Source organism: Phaseolus vulgaris, chromosome 6 (genome assembly GCF_000499845.2).
Source record: "Phaseolus vulgaris cultivar G19833 chromosome 6, P. vulgaris v2.0, whole genome shotgun sequence".
NCBI classification, from domain to species: Eukaryota; Viridiplantae; Streptophyta; class Magnoliopsida; order Fabales; family Fabaceae; genus Phaseolus; species Phaseolus vulgaris.
Genome location: NC_023754.2, coordinates 19467727 through 19495322, shown reverse-complemented (window position 1 = coordinate 19495322; position 27596 = coordinate 19467727). Strand labels below are relative to the sequence as shown.

The following is a 27596-nucleotide window of genomic DNA, read 5'->3' as shown; positions in this document are numbered from 1 at the left end:
ATGTGATGAAGATCATTGTTATGCATTCTTCTTCATCACAGTATATTGTTTTCCCCCCCTCTTCTTCTTCATCATGCAACATATTCTCAATCACTACCTCTCTTAATCTTCTTTATTTTATCATATTTTCTCTATTTTATTCATCTAAGAATCCCTCTTTGCCTGCCATTTAAGCTAACAAAATATTTTATCTTCATAACCAAATTCTTTCCACATGCATAGATTCAGGTTTGAGGTGACATTGTGAAAAATTACTGTATGCTAATAAAACACACTAAAACTGAGATTTTAGACTTTTGAGTAAACTATTACTTCAAAACATGACATCAACTATATACATTTTTAAATATATTAAAAAATAGTTAATAATTTGTGTTTACAGAAACACTTTTAAAAAGAGTCATATTTAAACTTTTTTCACTCTTGATGTATTACTGATAATTACAAAACTGTTAGACAATTACAGAAAAGTAAGATAAAAGAAGTTTATTAATAATAATGATATATTAAGAAATGTTCTGATGAGAAACAATAATAACAATCTTATCAACCTTTTTCTTCTTGTTACTGAGATATAATTTGTGTAAACTTTGTTAAATAAAAAATAGGACTTCTTATTATTTACCAAGTTTAATGTTGTAATTATTGTTATTGGTGGTAATTTTTTTAATCTTGTCATTGGTGTCAATTTTGTCGATAACTAATTTTAAAAAATGAGTATGATATTTTTTTAAAGTCAGTGAATTTTTATTTATTTATTTATTTATGTTTTCATTCACATAACTCAAAAATAAATTTTGTAAAAACCTATTTTTTTGTTAAAGAAGTACATTGGTAACCCAAACAAAAATTACTTAATACAACTTCCAAAAATTCTTCGATTATAAAATTCCATAATTTTTTATTTGTGTCAGAATCATAAATAAGTATAATTTATTTATTTTTGTAGATTTTCATTAGGTTGTTATGATTATTATTGCTCTGGTGACAGATAAAGGATACAATCAGTCTTTTGGTTTTGACTGAGCATAAGAAAGAATTTGATGTTCCATTGAGATGGCCAAATAGGCTCTTCTTCCTTTCGCAATTCTTGGTCTCTATCCGTGTCCCCATTTTCAGCTAAGGTCTCAATCTCTTTGTCTTCTGCTAAAGTTTCAAACTTCAATTGAATGACTGTATTTACTTGTAATGGGTCACCTAATTATTCTCTATCCATTTATTTCCTTTTCTTTTTTCCTCAAGAATTTTTTTTCTTGATTTTTGGTGTGATTCGTGTTTCTTTATCTCTTCTCTTCTTGGTATGGTGTTAATTTGGTGTATGATCATCATCATTATCATTGTTCTTTTTATATTAATTGATATTAATATGAACATGATGTAATCCAATGACTTTTTCTCTTTGTCCTGTTACCTGTCTCCTTTGATGGGGTTTGTTTGTTTGCCAAGAAGTTTTCTTAACTGGCTCTTCCTATGGTCATCATGGTTTGATTGACCAACTTGTGCTGAAAGTCACGTGAAGTGTCTGCAAATGAAATAACAGGCAACTATTGTAGACAAGTTTTCCTTTTCCATGACTCACGGGAAATTTTTTAATTTATTTTGCTGCAGTTTTTTGTTGAGTGGGGATTCCACCCTCCTTTACTGCTTGCTTCAAATGGGGTTCCTTTATTGTTGTGAGGCCACTCATGCATTATGTGTTTGATGCAGTTTGGTACTTTCAACAAGTTAATTGGATGGGATTTACTTTCTATTTTGGTTCGTTGGCTGGTTTGGTTTCCTCCTATGACATTGCTACCCCAACCAAAGAAATTCAATGGCTGGGGTCTGTCTTCACTGGCGTCTTCTTCTGTGTTGTTGTAAGTAAAATGAGTTTTTCATCAATTTCAAAGTGTCTTTTATGTTGCGAATGCCTCTTTTGTCTCTATGGACCAAATTAAGATTTTGAAAGCTTGATAGAGGAGCAGAGTGGAATATCATTTTATGAACATCACTAGGAAAAGAAGAAAAAAAAGGAGGGAAGGGGTGGGGAGGGATTAGGGATATCCTTTTTCTTAAATTGAAATAAGATGGCTGATGATGCAGATGAAGACTGAATGTAGAAATATATGAGGGAATTGATATTTGACAATCATGCATGTTATTATCCAAAAGCAGGATCAGTTATGGGATATGAGATTCATGGAGTAGGAATCACTATTAGTCTTTTGATACTAACACTAAAGGTTTAGGATGCAATTTGAGGAGTAGACATCTTCAAAATGATGTTATTTATTGAATAGCCTGATTTTTTGTGGTCTATGGTGAAGAAGCAAAACAAGTATTTTAATTGAATAGGAGGAGCTTGTATTCTTGTGCGTTCTTTATGGTTAAGTTATTGGTAAAGGCTTTGTAGATACGGGGCCAAGTGGGTAATTTTGGGATATCCTTGGACTGAGGCTTCAACTGTGCCTGGTTAGGATAGAAACATTAAGTGCTCTGCTGGCTTCTTCAGTTCAATAAATATGGTTCACACATTATTTACTTGATATTACTCCCAATATAGTTTTTCATAGATGATGACCTCATTCCTTTAACAACAATTCCAGAGGAAAATTGGATGCTTTACTAGTTAGCAAAAGTTTTAATGCATAAATAAGATATATTGTCATTGTTGTCAAGTGTTAACATAACAATTGAAGATTATATTTAACATTAGGCTTTTATGCCTTTCACTACATCTGCATATTTTACTTTTCAGTATATATTTTGAAATTATGTTGAGTGAGTTTATTACTTCATGGCTTTCATACCAATTGGATTCACTTAATAACAATCTAAAAATGTCTTTGAAAGCAATTTCTGATTCACTATATCTTAGTCTAGGTAGAAATGAATTCTAACTATTTTTTTTAGCTCCAGATCCTACAGTCTTTACCCTTTTGGTTATTTGAGAGTGTAAAACTTTTAACTTTTAGATTTTATACATTCATATAGTGTTGTTTCATTACCTTTTCTAGTTGCTCTTGTTAAATATATATATGATCAGTTTCAGATGAATGGGGAAATAATACTAAAAAATTTCTAGTCTTGGAGATTATTATGTTTAACAATTAGCTATTGACAATTGATCCTTTCCTCGTGTCCTTCTTGAAGGTGTATAGATTGACTGCTATTTTGAGTTCTGTGTTGTTCACGGGATATGGCAAATTGAGTAGTGCAGAGAAAATTGAATGGAATAACCGGTAAAATGAACCGTATAAAGATTTCTGTTTCTATTTATTTTGTCCGTAATTGAATTTTTATGTTAACTTTAGGACATTTTGCCCATGCAGGGGATTCTCAACAGTTCATGCTCTGTTTGTATCATTTGCGTCATTTTACCTTGTGATGTTATCAGACTTCTTCAATGAGGATTCACAAGAAGAACTTGTTATTAATAGATCATTTACTTTCTCAAATTCGGTACTGGGGGTATGTTGAAGACAATATAAGAAAAATTTAACTTGTTTGATTTGTCAGATGTTGATTTTAAATTATTTTTCATTGTAATTTCCAACTATATTTGGGTTAAAATGATCATGATGCGTGTGAGGGTATGGATAAAATATACAGTTCCGATGTTAATCTTCTTTAGGTACCAAGTACTTAATCATGCTGAAGCCTAGATTTGTTGAGTTGTATTGCTTTTAGAATGAACCTGTGTATTTTCTTATGGAGCATTCAGTTCTAGATTTTGTAGCTTTTATAATAAATGCAAGAAGGACAAATCATTTTCTGTATGCTTTGGAAGAAAAAAGGCTCCTGCATGCTTGGTGCACCCCTCAGTTGTGCACTGTAGATAAGGGAGTTAGTTTGACAAGTATCATTTTTAGTTCCATACTGATCTGATTGGTGGTGCATTTTTAATCTTACTGCCATGTCTCTTCTTTTAATCTTTCTGTTTCTTCTTTTTTGATATTTTTTTATCTCTATTATTGTTATTGGTAACGTAATTGTCTTGCCCTATAACTAATGATTGTCCTGTTGGCTTATTTGTGGTTTTGTCTTCTATTCTATTCCTCTCTGTTTACAGATTTCTATAGGTTATTTTCTAGCAGATCTGGCAATGATTCTTTGGCATTTTCCAGCTCTAGGTGGTCTGGAATACGTAAGTTGAAAAGATATTAAGTCTTATTGCCATGTTTAACACATTAGATAATATTGGATATTCGGTTTTTTGCACGTTGAACTCAGTCTCCAGCTTTTCTGTTTAGAAGGTGGTAAATTAACTTCATTCATCCGTGTGTAGGTTTTACACCACGGGCTGTCCATGTTTTCAATTATTCAATCTTTGCTAAGTGGTCAAGGACAGATCTACATCCTAATGATTCTATTCTCTGAGAGCACAACTCCTTTTGTAAATCTAAGATGGTAATTCTGTTGTTCAGACTTTGATTCTGTCATTTCATGTACGTCAGTCAACATTGACTTGTTACATTCAATGCATATATACAGGCACTTGGACATTGCTGGTCTTAAGAGCTCCAAACTGTACGTATGGAATGGTGCTGCATTGTTCTTCGGGTGGTTGGTACTGTATAATATACCTTTGCTCTCAATTTTAATTCCATTATAATAGTACCTGAAGGAATTGCTTGTGGTTACTTTTCTAATTTTTTCTTTTGGTTCTGGGTGAGTTTTGTATCGAGGCACAAGGAACAGGTAGTGATAGTGATAACGATAATTGAAAGGAATAATCAAAGGGGTTCTGAACTGACAAAATGTATACTGCATATTGCATGCCTAAGTAGGCAACATTGTGGAGATATTTTCCCCATTCTTGTTTTAATACATCACATATAAATTTGGGTGGATCACTTGAGCTTTAAAAGGCTTCTAAAAAAATTAAATTAGGTAGGTTGGTTATAACTTTTAAGGAGACGATAAGAGTAGGATAAGATATGAGTTACAATATACTGCATGAATGAACCAGCCAATAATTGACAGAGCAAAGGAGCCATCAACAGATTGGAACCAAATGATAAATAGGATAAAGAATAACTTACTATGACATCGAAATTCACCAAATCAAAAAACAGACTCAACCTTTCACCAAAATAGAGCCTTCTTTGGAACAAAAGCTTTAATGCTCCATCAAGTTGCTTTAGAGTAGATGCAAATCGATTCATGAGTGTGATAGAAAGAAATATGTGACCTTTACTTTGAAGGAAAAATACAATTTGCATTTGAGAGAAGAAGGAAAGCTAGACTTGGAGGCCTTCTTTTCTAGATTGATACACAAAATAGAATGCAGATTAACAAATAGTATCAGCTTCACATTAGCTTTTAACCACCAAGTTTAGGATGGATTGGTGTAATTCCTATATGCATTGGGCACGAGAATATTAAACCATGAACAAAGAAAGGCATGAGGACAAGTTAACAAAATGACTACTCATTGTGAGTCCTTAGTTCTTGGCTATAGGGGACACTAAAAGCCTTTGTCCTTCCATCCCTTGGATAGGAAGGCCCTTCGTTTTTGTGTTGGGATGCAAAATGGAATGAGGGCTTGTTGGGCCCTAAACACCCAAAAAAACACTAAAAGGGTGTTTATTTTTTAATGGCTCAGAATATAATCCTGAAGTACTCCAAAGACTCAGCAAACATGCTGATTTGGCTGTAAATTCACTAGTCAGCATGATTTTGCCTTGAGTTATGGTGTCTACACTAAATCTGCAAAAATTGAGTTACCTGCATTGTGTATGTGGGCTTGTAAACTCAAACGAGTTTACTTGCAAGTATGATTAGTAACCATGGTAACAGCGGTGATAGATGGGTGGGGGTGTGCCAGCAACAGAAATGATGTCAGTTGTAGTAGTGTTAGGGTGACAATAGTGATGCAATGATGGTAGAGGCACTAGTGAACACAATGATTTAGTAACAATGGCAATGGTGACAATCATAATGGTAATGGGTTGTGTGAAATTGGTGGTAAAAAGAATATATGAAGACGATCAATGGGGCTATACCGAGGATAAGAAGTATAAAGAATTGGAGGAGTAAGATAGGATCTACAAGTTTCTATTGGGGCTGAACACAGAACTTGATGAAGTCTGGGGGAGAATCCTTGGTACCAAACCTCTTATAACAATCCGGAAAGTATTTTCGAAAGTGAGAAGGGAGGAGAGCAAGAGGAAAGTAATGCTTGGAAAGTCAAGTTCAGCCCCATCCACTGAAGACTCAACAATAGCAGCAAGGGGGAACCAACCTCGTCCATCTCAAAAGAAAAATTGGCCTTGGTGTGATCATTATAAGAAGCTGGGTCACACTAAGGACACTTGCTGGATCATTAATGGCAGGCATTCAGAGGTGAAACAGACCAAAAACCTAGACAACACATCTGAGATAAATTCTAACCCATCTCCAATCAGCAAGGAGCAAATGGAAGCACTATAGTTTATTCTCTAGCAAACAATTAGTACAGTTGCAGTAGCACAAAAAGGTAATTTCTTGCATGCTTTAAATACTAGCAAAGGAAAACCAAAGTTATGGATCATTGATCCAGGAGTCTAATATCACATGACTAGAGACTTAACTCTGTTGAAAAGCTATTCTTCACACCTAACTTTTTATATAGTTGGGATAGTTGATGGGACTCTTTCTAAGGACATGGGTAAAGGTTCAGTTATTATCTCAAAAAATATTGCCCTGAATTCAGTCCTTTTTGTGCCTAAACTTGACTGTAACCTGTTGTCCATTAGCAAACTGATAAGAGAGTTGAAGTGTCACTGAATTCTTCCCTAACCTATGTGAATTTTAGATTTTGGAGCGGGGAAGACGATTGACAATGCTGAAGAATGTGCTGGACTCTACCACTTCCAAGCTGAAGCGTCAGAACCAGAACCCAAGTCCAACTCTTGTGCAATGATACCTCCAAATAGTAAAATAATTGTAATGTTGTGGCACTATCGGCTAGGAGTTGTTTCATTGTCAAATATGTCAATTGTCCAAACATACCAGCAACTCCTACTCGCCTCAACCCTATACACCCTCTTAACCTTTCTCCCCTAATTCACAACAATATATGGGGACCATCACTGGTAAATAACGTCACTGGATCAAGATGGTTTGTCACCTTCATTGACGATTAGACATGGGTCACTTGGGTTTTCCTAATGAAGGAGAAATAAAGAGCTGACAGAATATTTGAACTGTCTCATACTATGGTGGAAACACAATTTCAGAGCAGCATTAAAATGTGCTAAGGAGTGACAATGACCGAGAGTACTATCACTCTGCAATAAATTCCTACCTTCAGAAACATAAAATCATACATCAGAGTTCGTGTGTAAATACCCCTCAGCAGAACAGGGTTGTCGAGAGAACATATAGACATCTCCTAGAAGTGACCAGATCTCTCTTGTCAGCTACAAATGTACCCAACCAATTTTAGGGAGAAGTTGTCCTCTCTGCAACCTCACCTCATCAATAGAATGCCATCCCAAATCCTCAACTTTAACACCCCTTACTCTACTCTCCAAACATCATACCCTATCAATCGTATCCTTATATCTATTCCCTTGGAAATATTCGGATGTTAAGCCTTTATCCATAACCTCAATGCTCGTGTAACAAACTTGACCCAAAATTCATCAAATGCATTTTCCTCGACTACTCCCCCCATCAAAAGGGGTAGAGATGCTATTCACCTCAAACTAGGAAATCTTTCCGCACAATGTACTTGTAGTAGAGGAAATTGAAATAGTAAATGCAAAGTCAGCAGAGACTGCACCTGCAGGAGAGGAAAATGCAGAGCCAATTGAGACTGAACTTGCAGCAAAGGAAACTGCAGTAGATGTAATAAAAATGCACCAATTGATGCTAGAGAGAGGACTGCATCTCAGTAGAATCAAGACCCTACTACACAAGGAGACAATTGGATGATGTACTTCAGGAAGAGAAGGATGGGTGTAGAGTCCAACATAGCTCCAAGGAATTTGAAGTCAAGGACTTGGGTCAACTCGAATATTTTCAAGAAGAAATCAAAAACAGGCATTGAAGTTTATACTGACTCGGATTGGGCAGGATGCCCCTCTGACAAGAAATCAACTACAGGTTACTGCTCCTTTGTGTGGACAAACTTGGTGACTTGGAGAAGCAAGAAGCAACCTGTGGTGGCAATGAGTAGTGTAGAAGATGAATTTAGAGCTATGGCTCAAGGTATCTGTAAAGGAATCTGGCTTAAGAGGATGCTAGATGAAATCATAATTCCTATCAATTACACTATCAGGATATTATGTGACAACAAAGTTGTTATAAGCATTGCAAAGAACCCAGTCCACCATGATAAGACGGGGCATGTAGAGATTGACTGACACTTCATTAAAGAAAAAATTGACCATGGTATTATAAGTGTTGACTATGTTCCATCATGCTGACAAGCAACAGACATTCTGACAAAGGCTCTTCCAAGGAATACATGAAAACATTAGATCCAATCTGGGTATGATAGACATCTACCACCCAGATTGAGGGGGAGTGTTGGAGATCAGTGCATATCAACCAGAATTTATAGGAGATCAACGCATATCAATCAGAATTTATAGGAGATTAGCTCATATCAATCAGAATCATCCAATTCTGATTTGCACAGCCCAGAATAGGATTTAATGTTAATAAGATCAGTTTTATTTCCTTATTTAGGTACAACATTTATATGGAGAATTATTTCCCTAGTTTTCAGGGATACATTAGTGTACATGTTTATTCCCTTGTATAATAAGTAACAGTTGAATTCAACAGGGTAGTCGGTTGGCTAATGCATTGTCCACATTTCAAACTCGGAAGGGCTATTTGCTTGAAGGTCTTTCTGTTTTATTTTGCTAAATCCATTTGCATTATGTCCTGCGTGAACAAACACATTTCAATGCTCCGATTTCTCAAAGAATTTTTTTTTTCACTTCAGTCGTGACTGTTTGATCTCGAATAGAAACAAGCTGTTATATGTAAGCAAAGAGTTCAAATTTTTTTGTGATCTGTTTGTTATTCTAATGACTGTAATGATGGACGTGTGGAACAAATTTACTTGGTGGTTCGAAATAAATATATTGTCTTACTTTATCCCATATATCTTTTGTGCTGCAGATTGCAAGGATTTTCCTATTTATATTCTTTTTTATCCACTTGTGGACCCATTTTGATGAGGCAAGCGTTTTCTCTGTGATTCCCCATCACACATAATTTCACAATTCCCCTTTGATTATCATTTAGGAAATAAAATCAAACGTTTTGCTCCCTGCTTTCAGGTCAAAGAGATCTTCCCATTGGGTTTTTACAGCTTGCTTGTGGTGCCTCCTGTATTGACAATGATGAATTTGTTTTGGTTCTGGAAGATAGCCAAGGGTTTGGTTAGAAATCTTTCAAAAGCAAAGCATAGCGAGTGAGCCTACTAAATGGCCATTGAATTAATTTAGTACAGCCGTAATTAACTTTTTTTTCCCTCTTATCATTCTAAAAAAAAATTCATTACGGTATATGCTGTACATTTGCCATTAAGAAATTGAATATATTGCTGTGATTACATGTATGTATTCTGAATCAGTAAAGAAAGCAAGAGTTAAAAAACCACAGATATATGTCATCACATGGTTCAAACATTCTGTTGCATCTTTCATACCTTCTCATTTACCATTATGACATTGAATTGAATACAACTCACGCTTCAGTTTCATTCCTATACTGTGTATTATCTACAAAATGACATGAGGATATGGTAAGGCTATTGCATTAGCCTAATACTGGGTGCCTTAAAAAGTTCTTTATTTCTTGGGAAGAAGGCTGTGAAAGTTAGTACTCTTAAATGCTTGCTTTACCTACTTTGAGAAATCAATTAAATCTTGTTACTATCTTTGAAAGGCAAAGATCTGAAGTAATTAACATTTCCCAGAATGATCTTTTTAGCAAAGGGTAAAAGTGCTTGTTTGGGTTTAAAGATGACAAACTTAATTTTGGAGTAGTTTTTCATTTTGCAGACTTTTATGGAAACTTGATTTCAGGCACAATATATTCAATTTTGTATGTGCTTATATGTCAGAAAGAAATAAATTTACTCATCAAGTTAAGTTTGAAGGCCCAATGATCTTTTCAGTTTTAAAGTATATATATTTTTCCAATTAGTCCTTCAATATTAGTAAATAAATAAGATGTTTATAGGTAATTTCTGTTCTTCACATTTTTTTAATTTATTTAAATTTCATGACTAAATTGAAAGTCTCATACACTTTCAAGAAATCCAATTTAATGACTAAATTGGTCCTTCTATTTAAGTTTGAAACACACTCCAAACAAGAGTCCACAGCAGAGTCAAAGTCAATTTGTAATGGAGTTTAAACTTGGATAGAAAGAATGTGAACAAAAAGTAAGGCATTAAAATGAAATTCAAGATCTGAGTACACAAGAAAGCAGCAGAGCAAGCCAGCACTGTTGAGAAAAGAAAAATGTTTAGAAATCTGAGTGTGGATTTGCTTTCCGACCAAAACCAAATTGTTTATTTGTTTCTCATGTGAAACTGTTTTGCTGTTGGTAATTTCACTTGAGTTGAAAAAGAAGAAACCAATCAATTATACGTGTATAGTTAGTTAATTATTTATTATTGCTATAAAAGTTATAATTGATATCAGTTTTTTTATAACTTAGCTGAAAATTATTTTTTCAAAAAAATCTTTGTTGCATGTAACAAAAATATCAGTTTTCATATATGGAAATTAATATTAACAAGATCTGAATGTGTGGTGAAAGGTTAGTGAATCTGACAACTGTTTCTGCGGTCCCCTTTGAAAAAATAAATATATCCATTATATTAACATGGGTCCACGTTCCTTGTTCCTTAACTAACAGGACTTTTAATAAATATTTGGTTTCACTTTTAAATCATTAGTTTTTTATGTATATTAATTCACATTATGCAATGATTTCTTTTTTTCTAATTTATTAATTTGAAATTTTAAACGTTGAACCAACTCCCAGTAAGATTTAATTAAATTTTAAATTTAAGATAATATTAAAATAGTTTAATTAATTAAATGTTATAAATAAATATAAATGAAACTGAAAATTGGACCAAAATTTGAACTTTCTATGGTTGTTTATTTAATTTAATTATAATATATTACATATATAAATATAATATTTTGATATTAAATTAATTAAAAAATTGACCAGGACCAGTCCTTTCCTAAAAAGACACCACTTTTGTGTACAAATTTTAGTTTGTTTCGTAGTTGATGTATATTTCTTTCCTGCTCTCCATAACTTCTCATTTACGTGTAGATTAGACTAAAAAATATTTTATTTAAAAAAATATATTTTAAATTATATAATTTAAAAAACATTCTTATTTAAAATATATTATTTTTTATTTATACATTTTGAATGGTAAAAACTTGAAAGGTATTTACGAATTTTACAAATTGAAACAATTTTAAAAATATATATATATACATTTCAAATTTTGTAATTTTTCTGGATCACAGAAAACATTAATAAATTAAATAATATTTTCTGATATTTTAAAAAATATGGGATGGAATAGTCTTTTGTCATAAGTGTGGAAGACAATCCATCACATATCTAGTGGAAAGTCTGTTTCTACTGACACATGTCAAGTTTAAGTTTTATTTTATTTTATATGGTTTTATTGTATTATAATATTTAAAAAAATATTTCAATAGAAGAGTGTTTAGTAATTTTTATTTAAATTTAATTTTTCAAAATTTGAAAAGTGCTTTGATATAAGCACAATAAGAGACAATCTTATAGTGATTCTTTACAATTATCTGAAGGAATATGAGAAGTCTTATCAAAATAAATTATATACAAATTCACTTTTTAAGATGTAAAATTGTTTTAAAACATTTAGAAGTTTCTAAATTTAGTATTGCTCCATTCAAGATATAAATTGTTAATAATAATTTAATTCATAAAGTCTAAATATATGCAAAACAATTGAATCATCTTACTTACATGTTGTTTTGTTTTTTTATCATTAAATAGTCTCATATTGAGTCACATTTGTTAATTCACTTATATAAAATGGTTTCATTCAAGTAGTTAGATTTCATGTTCTATGTTATTTTTTAGAGAAATTTCTTTGTATTTCAACAATCTTCTTTATCTGTTAGAAGCATGAGTGACCACAATAAATTACTTATAAAAGTTATAAAGAACTTAATAAAAAAATAAATATATGTATACTTTATTTTGAGAAAATAAAAATTATAATTAAAAGTGACTTTATAAAAGTAATCTTCTAATTAAAAAAGAAACAAAAGTGATTGAGTTAAAGCACACCAATACCAAAAATAGATTTTCATTATGCTAATCTGTGTTTCAAACTTTGAACACCAATTTTTTTTTTTATCAAAAAAATAAAAATAAAAAAATAAACGAGCATCCTCATCACACAATCCATTAAAAAATACCTTTCAAAACATTTCTAAATTTATTTCAAATCATTATTACTTATTTTTTAAAGCTTACTTATTTTTAAGTAAAAGGTTGGTTGCATTTAGCTTTATTAAACATAATTATTTTTAATATAATAATATAATATAAAAACAAATATTTAAATTTTAAATTTTTAATATAAAATATGCACCTTTTGTATCTTAAGGATCACAAAACGTTACATCTCGATAGAATCATTTCAAATGTTTGAAATTCTTATTCTTATGATGTAAATAATATAAATTTATTGAAATTAAACTACAAAAATTATGAATTAAAAAAACTTTACAAGTCATTATCAGACAATCTTTAAAATCTGTAATAGTTTCTAACTATTTTGAAACCTCATTTCAATTAATTCTCTGAAAAAGCAGAAAATAAATTGAGACTTTTGAGATAAGAATACAAGTTAGTTAGTATTTAACCTCGACCGTTAGATTAATCTAATCTCAACAACTGTAAGTAAATGTAAGGCCACGCAATGGACACAACACGAAGACATTGAAGTCTTACAAGTGAGAAGAGAGTGCATGGCGTGTGAGTGAATGTCAATCCAAGTTCCTGGGACCCACACAACTCTTTCTGACTCATCAACCCTACCCTTACACCTTTCGCCGTTAATAACCGTTACCCATTGTTGTTGACAACAATGTCGATTCCGCACAAAAAAGTAACTGAGTATTTCTATGTAGCAACTCCGTCAACATCCACTTTCTCCTCTGCTCTTTCGCCTACCTTCTAGTTTCTTTCTTTCTTTCCTTACTCTCTCTCTCCGAGTATTTGTATGCACACGCAAAATTTCTCTTTCTCTTTCTTAGGATTTTATATTAAAGTATACTTCTTGGCCAGTCCTTGTTTGGAAGTTGCTACTTTCGAGCACCGATCTTAGTGACCAATATGTTTTGAATGTTTCAGATGAGAAGGGAGATGTCGGTTGTTGATTTTTCACGGTGTTAACTATACTGTGCAGTGTCGGGTTTTTGTGGAGCTGGTGTTTTTCTCATAAAGTTTGGATTTTTTTTTATTTGGGTTCTGGAAAAATGTGGGGTAGGTGGCGGTGGTGTGTGGGTGGCGGTTTTCTAAGGCAAAGGGTATCAGCAACTGGTGGTGTTAGCAATGGTTGTGGGGAAAAGCTTCATCCTTTTGGTCCTCCTTTGTTGGGTTTGAGGGGTGTGGTGGAGGTGATGTGTGGTGGAAGAAGGGGTGGTGGGATGACACCTTTATCTTTTCTGTTGAATCAAATAAAGAGGGGTGTATCAACTTCAACTGGGGGTGGTGGTTTCAGCAATGGTAATGAAAGAGAAGATTTTATATCATACTCAGAAGCCAAGAAGCTTATGAGGTTGGTGAACGTGGAGTCTCTGAAGATGAAGCTTGGTATGGAAGGGAAGGAAGTTATTTGCTATTCGGAGCTTCTTGAGGCCTGTGAGAGCATGGGGATTGCCAGGAGTCATGAGGAGGCTGCAGCATTTGCCAGGGTTCTTGATGAGGCTGGGGTTGTTCTCCTCTTCCGGGACAAAGTGTATTTGCATCCTGATAAGGTGAGATATTGGGACTGATTTCAATTGATTATGTTTATGCTGGCATAAGAACATGATGTGTTTGTGGGGCTCACCAAAAGCTTGGCCAGATCTAAGTATATAACAGTATATTTACTTACCTTTGTGGTGCAATAGATGTCAATTCTTGCCCTTTTTTTTGTTCCTGCTTTACAATGTGTGAGGGTCCTCCCTGACCCATGTATTACACATCTCTTTTCACAGGGAAATATTATATGTATTTGTAAAGGAAAAAAAAATAGGTGAATCTTCAGTTTATCCTGCATATACACTTTAGCACTCTTCATATTCAACCTGAAATAACTCATGATTCAACCTTTGGCTTAACTCCATGGTGGATGGGAATATTTTTTTTTTCATCTATCAATTACTGATGCATATATAAATTCTCTTATCTTCATGCTCTGTGTTGTCTGCTTTCTCTTTCACGGTAGTTTTAGGTAGTAGAGTTTGATAAAGTCTGATTCAGTTGCAGGTTTTTTCTGAAATAGAGAGAATAAACTGAGTTTATAAACTTTAAGAAAATTGGCTCTCAAGAACACTACAGCTCCAAATTATTTCATTGCATCCTCTCAATGCCATCAACGATTTAGATCCAACCTCTCTTCATTATGCTTGTCCTGTCATGATAAAGATTTCTAGATTCTGGAATCTTGTTTTCAGTTGCAGAATATTAACATCACTATGATTTTCTTTTTCTTCTTGCCCTGTAAATATGTTAACTTATTATATCACTACATACGTTTATTTCATCTTAGAAGATTATAAATGGCAAAAGAGTAATCTCCTGTCTATATAGAGGTCTTATAAATTATAATGGATTCTGGAAGTACAAGATTGTAATATTTTAGTTTAGTCTTCTATGTGCTAGTTATGCAAAAGGTTCCAGGACATAGATTATTCATTTCAACAATTTTACTGGTTCGGGGCTGATGCATTCCCTAATGTAACATAATAGGGAGTGGTATTCATGAAAACTTCCAATATTGTTATGTATTATAGCTAATTAGTGTGTTTCAAGCTGTTTGTCATGGATTATCATGCGTAAACCTACTTCAGTGCAGGACTACTCTTTTCATTTGAACTGGCTACTATGCATCAAACTAAAACCACAAAAGAACCTAAACAACAGTAGAAAACAATTTGTAACTCCTTAAGTTCTCTACGGTGTGTCTGGTCTGGTACAAACTGTCTGTGGGATCTTAGCAGTATGTTTGTTGAAACTTTATCTGATCAACCAAAAATTTTGTTGAGGAAATGAACTTCAGGAAACAGTTTTGAAAAAGACATTAGAGAAAGTGATATGCAATTCAATTCTGTCATAGTGTGGAAAGGTTTCTAAATTCACTGATTATGTTTCTGTTGTATGGCAATGTTCTGTGTTTCAGGTGGTGGATCTGGTTCGCAGAGCCGTTCCACTGGCACTGACTGCTGACAACGATCCTATAAGGGAGGAGTTGAAGAGTCTGCAGGATAAGAAAGAGGAAATTGATGTGTTGGCACATAAACAGGTGCGGCGCGTCCTCTGGTCTGGACTAGGATTCATCATAGTGACAGCCGGCCTCTTCTTCCGGCTAACATTCTGGGAATTTTCATGGGATGTAATGGAACCAATTGCATTTTTTACCACAACCACAGGGTTGGTCATAGGCTATGCATACTTTTTGATCACTTCAAGAGACCCTACTTACCAAGACTTGATGAAGAGGCTTTTTCTTTCAAGGCAGATGAAACTTTTCAAGATGCATAATTTTGACATTGAGAGATTCAAGGAGCTCCAGTGCAAGTGCAAAACACCTTTACATGCTAGTACCGTTTTGAAAAATCGCATAGGGGTGGTAGTGGACCTTGAAGATGCTATACATAGAGATTAACATTTTCATGAGAATTTGCAATTCTTTTTAAATATATATTATAGTTAACCTTGTTCCCCTTGTTTTAGTGTTTGTGGGGAGAGATTAAACTAACTATAGTTTTGGCTTCTTTATTTGCCTCATTTTCTTAACAATGCATGAAGATTATGTTCTATTCCATTTCTTGATGGCAAGTTATTATTGAGAGAATGAGTCTCTGGTCCAGAAATCTTATGGAGTTTTTTGTTTCCACAAATCTGTTGTTAACTTTTGGGATAAATATATCTCAACTAAGTGAAAATAAAATTCAGTAGTTCAAAAAATCGTGCTAAAAGAATGCTTAGACGACCTACGTGTACGAGAAACTAGTGTTAATATTACATCTTTAAATTTATTAAATTGAGAGATCAAATCACATTTAAGAACTAAAAAAAAGTCCAAAATTATAGTAATGCAGGTCATTATAATCTCTTTCTTTACAAAATTACATAAACTAAATGATACATCACATTCTATTATATTTGTTATTTATGCAATTGAACTATGAAGCTAGGACTTGATATGAATAACTAAAAATTATTTGAACTACAAGGGAGCAATTTAAACGAGGGATCAAAGTAAGATATATTATGAAATCTAAAAGTAATAAAGCAAAAAAAAAATGTATTTACCATTAAACACCTGGAACTGTTACGAAATGACTAGTATGTTCAAATATTATCATTACTCAATGCAGATAACATTGTAGTGAAAATGCAACAGACTACAAAGAAATAGTTTTTCACAAAACCTGATGCATAAACTTTGTTACAAAACCCTATACACGTTCCCTTTCCTATATATTAAAAAGTCACACTCTAGGCCATTTATCAGTTCAACCACAGAATCTTCACTGGATCCATTGAAGTGTTCCAAAATAGTGCTCAACGTAGCCTGAAACCAATAAGCAACACTTTTCTTACAATAATAATCACAAAGTAAAGCATATATAAATATATACATATTCATATTTCAGAAAGTTGTCAGAAACATAAAGAAGTCGCCACTTACCCCTTCATCAAGGTTCTTCATCCACTCCACAACAGAACTCTCTGTAGCTTTCAATTTAGTTGAATTTTCTTCATTCGTTTCACTGACCTTTTGTCGTTTTCTTGTGAATTCCCCTTCACTGGCATTTGAGAGCTTCTGTTCCTCAGAACTGTTCACAGGTAAAGGTACCTCATCCATTTCCAAGTCGCATTGTTCAGCCAAACTTTTTGCAGAAATGCCATCTTCACAATGTCTGTCGGGACATGTTTCTAAAGTAGAGTCTGGAAAATTTGAAGCATTGTATGCAAGTTCATCATCTTTCCCAGTCTGGTTACTTCCAGATTGAAATGTTTCCAAGGATATACCAGAGTTTCGCATTGACAAATAAGTCTTGATGTGCTGATAACTTATCTGCACCATAACAAATTATTCAATCTCAGATACAATGAAGCAATAAGCAGTTCTTCAGCTACAAGTTACTTATGATTATGATACTTAAGCTCTCCCTGTTCAGGTTAAGGACTTCAGCTCCCTTTGTTTCTTGGAAGTTATCTTCCAATGTTGTCAGGGTTTTGGGACATTTCCATTTTGAGTTTAATGATTAATATTTACAAATTACAACGTGAAAAGAAACTTCACAAGAGAGAGAAATAGTATCTCGTTGGTAAAAACTTTTGAAACCTGACTACACAACCGTAGCCATTGTCTACAAATTCTTTCTATCTACACTTGGTTGTTGCAGACCTTGTCCATTGACTCTTATGTAGTCTGATTAATCAATTCATAATCAAGAGTTAGACATGATTCTAGAAAAACAAAGAACCAGATACCAACAAGTTCGAATAATTTTCAGGAAATAAAAACATAGTAAACCTAAAATCATGAAGTTGTTCCGGTGGAGGATAGAGCAGTAGAATGAAATATATTGGACCATATATTTGCATAAATACCAAGATATACTCAAATCACGAAGGTAGGAAATCTGAACCCACATCTTCTGGCAATTCATTTTTTATAGGCTTCAGCTTGTCTGTAGATCCAACTTTTGAAATAGCACCCTGAATTTCTGATATGATCTCTTGTGTCAGTCCTATCATCTTGCTGAATCTAACCCAATCAAAAGGTAATCCTTCTTGAGCAGCTTCCAGCAGATATTCAGCAACAGTTTGTTCTTTTATAGGAGCCGATCTAGCTTCTAAGTTCTGAGATTATGGAGAGAGGAGTCAGTGGAGAAAGTAGTTATAGTGAAACATGTGGGCATAGATCTTCTTTAGTAACAACAGACTAATATGACATACAACAATCTCATGAAGTTATACAATGAAATTATATATATCTTTATTAGTAACAGCAGATTCGAATGACATACAGCTATCTCGTGAATAGAAAGACCATCTTCATGCCATTTTTTCCATGCTTCAAACTTTGCTGATGTCAACTTCTTGGATTTGTTGGTTAGTGGAGATACTTTCGTTACTCCATTAGTTTGCAAACTAGCCATTGGAACCTTTTCTTCCCCATCCAATGATAGGTTTAATCCTTGCGACAGTTTCAGAATAACTTGAAGAAAATGATCTCCATATTTTGTAACTAGGTGCTGTACAATGTTGTTTGAAGTCAGTATTTCAAATGACAGAAAGACAGAAGGTATAAAATAAAAATGGCTTCATTATCTAAAGACATGTTTACAGGCCAAACAAATCTGATATGTGATTACTGATCATTGGAAGGTAAACTACTGTCAAGAGATTGCTCATTCAGAGGATTAACTAGTTCACACTGCATGCAACAATAATTCCCCCCCTGTTTAGAAATCTTGCAAGCCATTTTCATAGTATTTCAATAAACCTTCGCAATTGGAAGATTTTTCCATACACGTAATTGCTGCCAAGAATTTTATATTTACTAAAGCTGAATTAGAATATTAATAAAAAAATTGTTTACTAAAGCCATTTTGACAAGTTTCTGCTTTTTTTTCTTGAACCATTTGGGCTGGTCCAGTTACAGACATCTTCAAAACATTGAAGGGATACCTGATTTACACCATTAATGTTTGCTAGTCTTGCTTTTGTAGATGGTCTTGTCAAAGAAATTTTCCTGATCGTTTGATCACCACATATAGCATATCTACAAAGACAGTATAACAGCTTTATGATGAAAGTATGGATAAAAGAAACTAAGAATTAATATCCTTCAAACTGTTAAAAAATAAAAACTATACGGAGCTGTTCCAACACTTCTTGCAAGCTCTAATCTTTCTTCCAAAAGCATTTGGTGGAACGTTTTCTCAGCCTGAGTATAGAAGTACAACACAAAGATTTAGAATTAATATAGTCTCTTACAAACAAAAATTGGAAACAATAAGCTTGCTGTTTTTTATCTTTTATGGATGAATGGCTTATTTATCTTACATACACATATAATTGTAAACCACTTATTCAAGAAGCTTCATTGATGATTAGAAGAAAAGGAAAGAAAGACAAGATGTTGGATAAAGATAAAACCACTTATTACCAACCTCTGAAAAACCTTCTAATTCTGAAGTGGATAAAGTTTTGAATTCTTCTTGTGTGTTTCCATTATCTTCTTCTCCAAGCATTTCAGCAGTTAATGTCAAAATCAAAGGAGGTTGATAATCTGGTGTAGAAGAGGCCAAAAACTGCTCTCCTTTCGAACTGACACTGATTCATGAAGAACAAATTTTGCGTCTAATTATAGCTTCAGTTGTGAAACACACTAAAACACTAAAACTAAAAAGTTGCATAATAGATGTGTTTTGACATTTTTAGGTCCCAATTATGAAAAATTATAATAGAAGTAGGATGCCCAATTAGAGAAGTCTAGCTCTATTAACAGACTGGGTGATGAGGTGGATAAGGGAAACATAAAGATTAACAGGGAGTTGGAAGGGGATAGGACAGTTTTTGGAATGTTAGAAAGTGTAAGAGGGAAAGACTATCGAAATCCCAGTGATAATTATCTGTAAACTTTTCCTCCTTGACGAATCACTATTTTCCACAAAGGTATCCGTGCATAAATTATTATTTTCATCCTACCTTCAGGTAACAGACTAGTAGCATACACAGACTTCAAATAACTACTTTAATCTACCAAATAACTTGAAGAATCTACCTTATAGTTCTATAGACGTCACTAACAGTCTCCTTCAAATAACCTGTAGAACAATAGGAGTCCATTACAAATTGCATCTAGCAATTTCTTCAATACAATTTACTGTGTAATATAAAAGATTGTCATTTTTTGACATAGATTGTGAATAGTAATATGTAAAATATACTGAAGCAAGAAATACAATTACCAGTGCCAAATAAATAGCAAGAAATGTATGAAAAATTAATTATGTTTGAAAACAGAAAAAAATGTCAATTATTTTTCAAATGTATTTTTTTCTTTGTATATATGTATATTGATACAGTTGAGATAAATAAAAGAGACTATATTTGAGAGAGCCAGATCACTCCTCTCGTATGTTCTCATTTTTATATTGGTAGAATTGTGATACAATTACATGGAAGAGCAAAGATCAGAACTAGAGTCCTAGGTACCGCTCATAGGTACCGCTCATAGGTACAGCTCATAAGTACAACATATAGTAGTTTTCAAATACAACTACTTCCTACCTTAATTTAGTACCTATTCTAACAAAGATACTGCTACTAGCTCAAAAAGCTCCAGTTGAAGCAAGAAATAAACCCACTCTATGTAGGAAAAATTAAAAATAAAGGGGTCTCTTGGAATTCTTCTATGTAACATATTTACTCAAATAATCAAAGAGAGCAAAAGGCAGACTTTCATCCATGGTGTCGTACCATCTAACCTAGTGCTTGCAATCCAATCATAGCCAAGACTTAAAAAATGAATACAAGGGACAGCGAACAAGCCAACAGAAACCAGAAAATGTAATTTTATTTTCACAACAAATCCTTTATACAGAAAATAATGTACAACGTTAAAACTGCCTTCTAATGATTCAAATTGCCAAAAAGACAGGCAGTCAACTTAAACAGAGCAACAGAAAATGCTTTGCTCTACATATCCAAACTTTCCCTGAACTGAGAATGTCGATCCACAGAACTGTTTCAATATAACTCATGATTGTAAATTATTTCCACTCTACCTCGAGAAATCAATTGATGCCCAAGTGATTTCCACCAATTTGCTGGATAATTTTTCCCCAGCCCATGAAGTGGAAGCTTATCAAATTGAGCCTCTAGAATTTTCTTGACCTACAAGTTACAAGCTAATACAACTATCAACAGTTGGAACAACTAAATAAATTTAAAGGCAACAATAAAGGTTAAGAATGAATGAAAACCAAATGATACTTATGCTTTTAGAGTATACCAAGTAGAGGGTATTTTTAAAGCTGTGCAGTAACCACAGACAGCAAAAAGAAGGTACCCAATTGCTAGATTCAAAATCATTTTGGGTACTCGAGGAATCCATATGCACTAAAGCTTCAATGTTTGTCACTATGAATAAGAGGAAACAGGGTTTATAGGTTTGTTAAAAGCCACCTTGTCATTATGAACTAAGAGAGCTTTTTGTGCTGTTGAATAACTGAAATGTTCATTTTGAACAATTTTAGGATCATGTAAATGAAGTAATGCGAATTGTTCGTTTAATATATCTAAATTGGTGTATAAAAATTTACAGCTTCGTTATTAAAATTTACACGCAACTGTTTGTAGAAGTTCAACTATTTCTCTAAAACACCTAATGGATGGTAGATAGACAATTAGACACAATCGTACTTGAAAGGGACTAAAGAAAATAAGCCACAGTTATCAAGTAAGGCTCAAAAAGGTATACAACCTATACGTAAGAACTTACCCAGAAAAAAAATGACAATAAAATTATAAGACTCTTTATCGTAAACAATAAGTGATAGTAGTAGTAGTAACCAAAGAAAAAAATATCGTTAGTCAAAACACAGGGACATCGATAACCGTAGAAAATAAAAAGGGAGTACATGATTAAATAAATGAATAAGAAACCAAACAAGAACTCAAAAAGTGAATGAATTCTCTAAAACTGAAATGAAAACACTTCCTAGCTTTAATATTGAAAATCTTACTCGAGACCCACGCAGGACATCAATAGGCATATTAAGGCCCCATCTGCCCTTGCATGAATGAATGCAAGCCATTAGAAGAAATGCTTCCCTTGACATGTCACGCTCCTCCTTTGAGACTTTGCAATTATCACAGTTACCTACAAAACACGTATAAAAGAAATAAAAATTGGAGTAAACTAAATAAGAAAAGAATAGTTTTGAGCAAGATAAAGATTGTTATTGGTTTTGTCAACTTGTCCAGTTAACTGATATATTTTGTAAGCCCCTTAGAGTGCCTATATTTAACCTTATTTAGCAAGCTTGGGAGCATATGACACATGATCCACCATGAGGGGGGTATTAGGACTAAACACACTATTCCTGATTCCCCTAATTGTATAAAGTCAATGGAGTAACAATGATAGGCTACTAAGTTTAAGCTCTAACTTTACAAGGACAATAATGAAGCATCTAAGCAAAAGGCAAACCGCATCTATCAGCTGAATTTTTTTCCCCAAAGTATTCAAGCAAGTACTTTCTTCTGCATGTGGTCAGCACACAATAGTGTTCAGCAGCAAGCAATGACTCCATAACAGCTTTTCTTTGTTTTTCCTGGTACATGGGAGACTTAAATATTAGTAGGAGAATGGGGATAGCTTATATGGGGACAATATGCAAGAAGTAAGCAGCTTCAATGCTCATTTAACTACAAATAAATCCTTAGCCAAACTTTTTCAGATAAATTTAAATACACGTACTGATTTTACATCTCCACAGTAAAAGTCGCCCTTTGCAAAGTCACTTCTTGTGTAGTAAAGCCAACAAACCGAAGCTATACCATCTCTACCACATCGTCCACTTTCCTGGTAGTAGGACTCAAGACTTTTAGGGCAACCATAGTGAATCACTTGTCTAATGTTAGGTTTATCTATGCCCATGCCAAAGGCAATGGTTGCCACCATAACTTGCAGTTCATCTCTAACAAATAATCTGTCAATAGATTAGAACAAGTTCAGTTAGGATCAAACCATTGAAGCATCTTCAAAAATTAGAGAACAGGAGGGAGGTAAGGAGTATGCTCCACCTTCACAGCGATCAGAGGTGAAATTTTATTTCATGTTCTAAAATAAGAAAGAATATTCACCTATGAGACTCCTCTCGATCTTTTCCATTCATTTGGCCATGGTACATTCCTGCCTCAATGCCTGCTTCTGTAAATGACTTGAATATCTATTTAAACAATAAAATTCAAGATATAAAATTAAAAAAGGCTGCAGGCAACAAACAGAATTTAGACAACAAAAATGCAAACAAGAGTTCCGTTGCTAAAACAGAAATATAGATTATCCGTTTTGACAAACTATCATGATAAGTAACCACACATAGTGAAAGGTCATGAATAATCAGTGGATATTTCAATGCAAAAAATATATCTTTTTAATTTTTATTTTCCATATCTAAGAAGGCACACTTGGTGTTAGCATGAATTTTGCAATTTTTTCCTATTACACAATAAGTTGAAAGTTCTCATATTTGTCTTGAATCATGAATGAATATCCTATATAGTACCATACAGCACCACCTTAAATTATTGTGCCTAATAACTAAAATCTTAATGAGTCATCAAGCAACCTGTCCCTTCGGCCTAGTTTATCAAGTGTTCTGAGTCGTGTAAAATCTTCCATTATCCTTCAACAAAGGACAAGATAGAAAACTATTTTGGGATTCTTTTGTAATATTTCTAGCACATTACCTGCTCTACATCTTTGATTGTTGTGCAATAAATTATAGTTGAACCACCAGTAGCAACTTCTTTTGAAATTTCCCGCACAAGCTCATCAATAAAAGATTGTCCACGGTTCAATAGTTTGACACCATAGAAAAGATTTGTGCGATCAAATGAACCAATTGTAACATAAGGGTTATCCATCTTCAGGGAACTGATGATGTCAAATCGAACCCTGGAAATAAAGCACAGAAATTAAAATGAGTGTATGTTTTTCTTTAATCTAAATACAGTTACAGTATATTATTAATTAAAAGAACCATTAAGTACGGCAATGTAACAAAAAGAAGTGTCACATAAATTCATTAATTAATTCACCAAGTAGAAATATAAATTAATTTTAATCCATTCCTATAACAATGCTCATAATAGTGTTCAACACAGGTAACAAAATCCTTTCCTCTTGATAAGAAGATGTTGTAAAATGGAAAGAAAGAGAAAGAAACCACCAGAAGTACACAAACATGGCAGGAATCATTGTACCAGTAAAGATTTAAAAAATATCTTACATGACCTTTAGTAGCCATCCCTTATACAACTGATTTCAACAGAAACAAGTTTGAATTCTGCATAGGTGGTTTAATGAGTCCAGAACCTGGTAATTTATTTTTGCCACAAACAGCATCATTTTAAAAATTTAAGAAACCTAATAGGCTTCATGCAGAATTAGATCAGATCGTAGAACAATATGCAATTTTACTAACAAAAGTCCTCTATCTCTAGAAATCTATAAATTGGATAACAGAATACCAGATAACAGAGGAAGATACGAATCAATGTTGTAGAACAGAAGCACTACTTCCAACCCCAATACATTCAAGTCCTGGCTCTCCTTCCCTCCCATATTGCCCCTAATCAACTTCTTAAATAGATTTAATATCTCAAGAGATTAGTTTCAATTCCCCTGTTTATCCGTTTATGATTATTTTGATGACATAATAAAATACTAAAAAAGAGTTAGTTTCTAGTTTGTCTTTATAGGTCAAACTACCCTCATTTTATAATTCTATCATTCTCCAGCATGTACCCTTCTTGCTGTTATTTGTGGGAAAGGAAAGGGAACATGGGAGAGAAATAGATAGATAGACAGACTGATAAAAGGCTGAAATTGACTGAAATTTGAATCCAACACAAGCAAAGCATGGTGATAAAGTAAAAGAAAAAAACCATGATCTTGACAATGACTTGCAATTGCAACTAAAAGCAAGTTTATCGATAAACAATTGGAGAGCATAATATATACAAGATAAAGAAGGCACAAAATGTGTATCAGAGTCATTATAAAGTACAGCAATGATATGCTTCACTAACAGCCAAAGCAAAAGATGCTTACTTTTCAGTAGCAGTGGCAGTTAGACCAACAAAAGGAACATCAAGCAAGACCTCACGTAACTTGTCTAAATGCTTGTATTCCACCCTAAAATCATGTCCCCATTCCGATATGCAATGGGCTTCATCAACAGCAAGAAGACTAATTCCAGCCTTTAGTAAGTTGGACCAGAAACTACAAAAAATAAGTTCAAGTGAACAGAATATCATAATTAGACAAGACATGGTATGGACTAAAATCAGCGATCTAATTCCAGAAATTAGAAAGATAATTAACTGATAAAGTGAACTAGTCATATATCTTCTAGAATAGCTGCATGACACTTCTATTTTTAAAAGCTATACTAATAAGTGAAATGCAACTCAAAATAAAGGTCACACAATCTGGCAGCTGAAGGTTAGACATGTGTTTAATGCATTACCTGGTAGGAACTGTGCATGCCTTCTCAGGAGTCATGAACAGAATGTCAAATTGACCACGTTCAGCTTTAGAGTGCACAGTGAAATCCTTCTGAGCACTTCCAAGATATTCAGCTTTGATACCTCGTTGTTTTAAAGCCATCACCTGTTTTCCCATCTCTTCTTATTAGATAATCACTATGGCTAGATACAGAAAGGCATTGAGGGCATAGAAAAGTAAAACAAGAAGACTCATTCAGAAGAACCAATCAATTCACCTGGTCTTGCATCAACGATATCAGAGGGCTCACAACTATCCCAGTCTTTTTAACAACCAAGGGAGGTACCTGATAGCTGTTAAAAAATAAAATACAGTTCACCTTTGAACTCTCCAATTTAGGCAATTAGCTTCAAGAAGAGGTAAAAGAACACAGAATGAGAGAGTGAAAGCGGAATGATGATGTTTTTTACCACAATGACTTCCCACTGCCAGTAGCCATGACTACCAAACAATCCCTTTTCTCAACAATTTTCTCAATAACTTCTCTCTGATAAGGCCGAAAATCAGAAAACCCAAAGTATTTCTGAAAACAACAGTAGAAACACATCAGCATCCAACAATCATAAAACCCTCAAAACCTCTAACAAGTCATTCACAAAACTGATTGGGCAACTCGACACCATTTCCATTGCACATTCAATTATTTATTATTTAGATAATAAAGCACCAACAAAAAAACAAAACTTTTTTCAATCTCACCAACGAAACTGAAAACTGGAAAGTGGGTATTGAAGTTATCTTACAAAGGATTAACGGTATTGTACAATCAATAATTTTCATCATTTATGAAACGGTAAAACGAGGTTGGTAGAGGTAAAGACATTGATTAGGGTTTACCTTGAGAACAGAGGGAATGGTCTCCATGGTGGGGAGGAGAGGAAGAGAAACCACCATAAGGTCTCAGAGTTGGAAGCCACTAAAGTTCTGACATTGATATCGGAATACACTCCCGCCAAATCAAACCAGACACACACATGGTTTTGGGCCTGACCATCACCTGGGCTGGGCTTGATTTAATATCATACAGGTGAGAGTCTTTCTTCCTCCATACCTTCTTGTGCCACCCCATACTAAATATGAAAATACCATTTTATCCTTTTTTTTTCACCCCTTGGATTTGAAATAATAAGTCTATGGATTATGTAATCCGGATAAATTCTATCCGGATTACATAATCTGGAAGTCAATTTCATATTTAGAAAAGACTTCCGGATTATGTAATCCGGAAGCTAATAACACATCTGAAAAAAGGCTTTCGGATTACATAATACGGAAGCTAATCTTATGTATAGAAAAGACTTCCGGATTATGTAATCCAGAATATTGAAAAGAGTATTTTTGGAATAAGAAAAATTTATGGGAGTGGCACAAGAAGGTATGGAGGTGCAGGAAGAAGCAGCCTACAGGTGAACTTAGGAAGGCAGTTTCTTCCTGCACCCCTACGTTTTTCTTCCTGCACCCTATAATGTTTTGCAAAGACAAACCTATCCCTAATATTTTCTAAAATTCCTAAAATGCACACAACACTCACACTCTACTTTTTCTTCTTCCTTTGTACACAAACTGCACACAGACAAACTGCATTGCTCTCTCAACAACGAGACTACTCTATCTCTTGGCACAGAGGTGTTTCTCTTAGCGGTTCTCTGTTTGGACAAGAAGGTAAGTAATTTTTTTTTGGTTTTCGGCTATATAGTTCTATTTTATTGTGAATTTTCGTTTTTGCAGTACATATGTTGTGATTCTAGACCGTGCAGTCCGCTAGCTTTACGGGAACTTCGCACTTTGTTTTTTGTCTTTCGGAATATTGAATTTGCAAAACTCTCATATTGGTGTATCCATAAATCATCCAGATTGGTGAGTCCAGTAATCTTCCAGATTTGCTGATCCGTAGTATGTTTCCATATTTCAGAATCCGTAATGCAAAAAATGCTTTCCAGATTCAAAAAAATGCAGGTGTCCTTTTTCAAATAAAAGGTCAAGACTAGTTTCGGAATTTTAAAAATTATGAGGGTACAGGAAGGAAAAACGTAAGGGTGCA

At 33.7% G+C, this 27596-nt stretch overlaps 3 protein-coding genes across 9 annotated transcripts; 2 read left to right on the top strand and 1 right to left on the bottom strand.

Annotated features, from left to right (window-relative positions):
* The first annotated feature begins 947 nt into the window (after positions 1-947).
* On the top strand, positions 948-9614 carry LOC137831599 (uncharacterized). Of its 6 annotated transcripts, XR_011084453.1 has the most exons (11): positions 978-1124; positions 1609-1856; positions 3133-3221; positions 3312-3450; positions 4052-4126; positions 4268-4389; positions 4474-4549; positions 8761-8821; positions 8924-8963; positions 9103-9162; positions 9264-9345. XR_011084453.1 is itself a non-coding variant. In XM_068639340.1 (10 exons), the coding sequence occupies exons 2-9, from the start codon at positions 1686-1688 to the stop codon at positions 9156-9158; spliced, it is 789 nt and encodes a 262-aa protein (XP_068495441.1). In that variant the 5' UTR covers positions 978-1124; positions 1609-1685; the 3' UTR covers positions 9159-9162; positions 9264-9614. The 6 variants fall into 6 exon arrangements, 5 of the variants coding, with proteins under 5 accessions (XP_068495440.1, XP_068495443.1, XP_068495441.1 ...); XM_068639340.1 differs by lacking the exon at positions 8924-8963 and having other exon boundaries at positions 9264-9614; XM_068639339.1 differs by lacking the exons at positions 8761-8821; positions 8924-8963 and having other exon boundaries at positions 948-1124; positions 1708-1856; positions 9264-9614.
* A 3494-nt stretch (positions 9615-13108) lies between these two features.
* LOC137831598 (calcium uniporter protein 5, mitochondrial-like) lies at positions 13109-16054 on the top strand. The gene is made up of 2 exons (XM_068639337.1): positions 13109-14003; positions 15410-16054. The coding sequence occupies exons 1-2, from the start codon at positions 13503-13505 to the stop codon at positions 15893-15895; spliced, it is 987 nt and encodes a 328-aa protein (XP_068495438.1). The 5' UTR covers positions 13109-13502; the 3' UTR covers positions 15896-16054.
* Positions 16055-16562: 508 nt separating this feature from the next.
* LOC137831597 (uncharacterized) lies at positions 16563-26521 on the bottom strand. 2 transcript variants are annotated; one of them, XR_011084452.1, is made up of 19 exons: positions 26393-26521; positions 25966-26078; positions 25773-25848; positions 25518-25660; positions 25100-25270; positions 23734-23941; positions 23125-23210; positions 22739-22970; positions 22469-22592; positions 22002-22138; positions 21042-21150; positions 20036-20078; positions 19422-19584; positions 19125-19195; positions 18937-19030; positions 18273-18500; positions 17854-18105; positions 16925-17314; positions 16563-16807 (listed from the first exon to the last, which is right to left on the bottom strand). XR_011084452.1 is itself a non-coding variant. In XM_068639336.1 (19 exons), exons 1-19 carry the CDS (start codon positions 26447-26449, stop codon positions 16682-16684), a joined length of 2781 nt encoding a protein of 926 aa, XP_068495437.1. In that variant the 5' UTR covers positions 26450-26521; the 3' UTR covers positions 16563-16681. The 2 variants fall into 2 exon arrangements, 1 of the variants encoding a protein (XP_068495437.1); XM_068639336.1 differs by having other exon boundaries at positions 17896-18105.
* Between the last annotated feature and the right edge of the window lie 1075 nt (positions 26522-27596).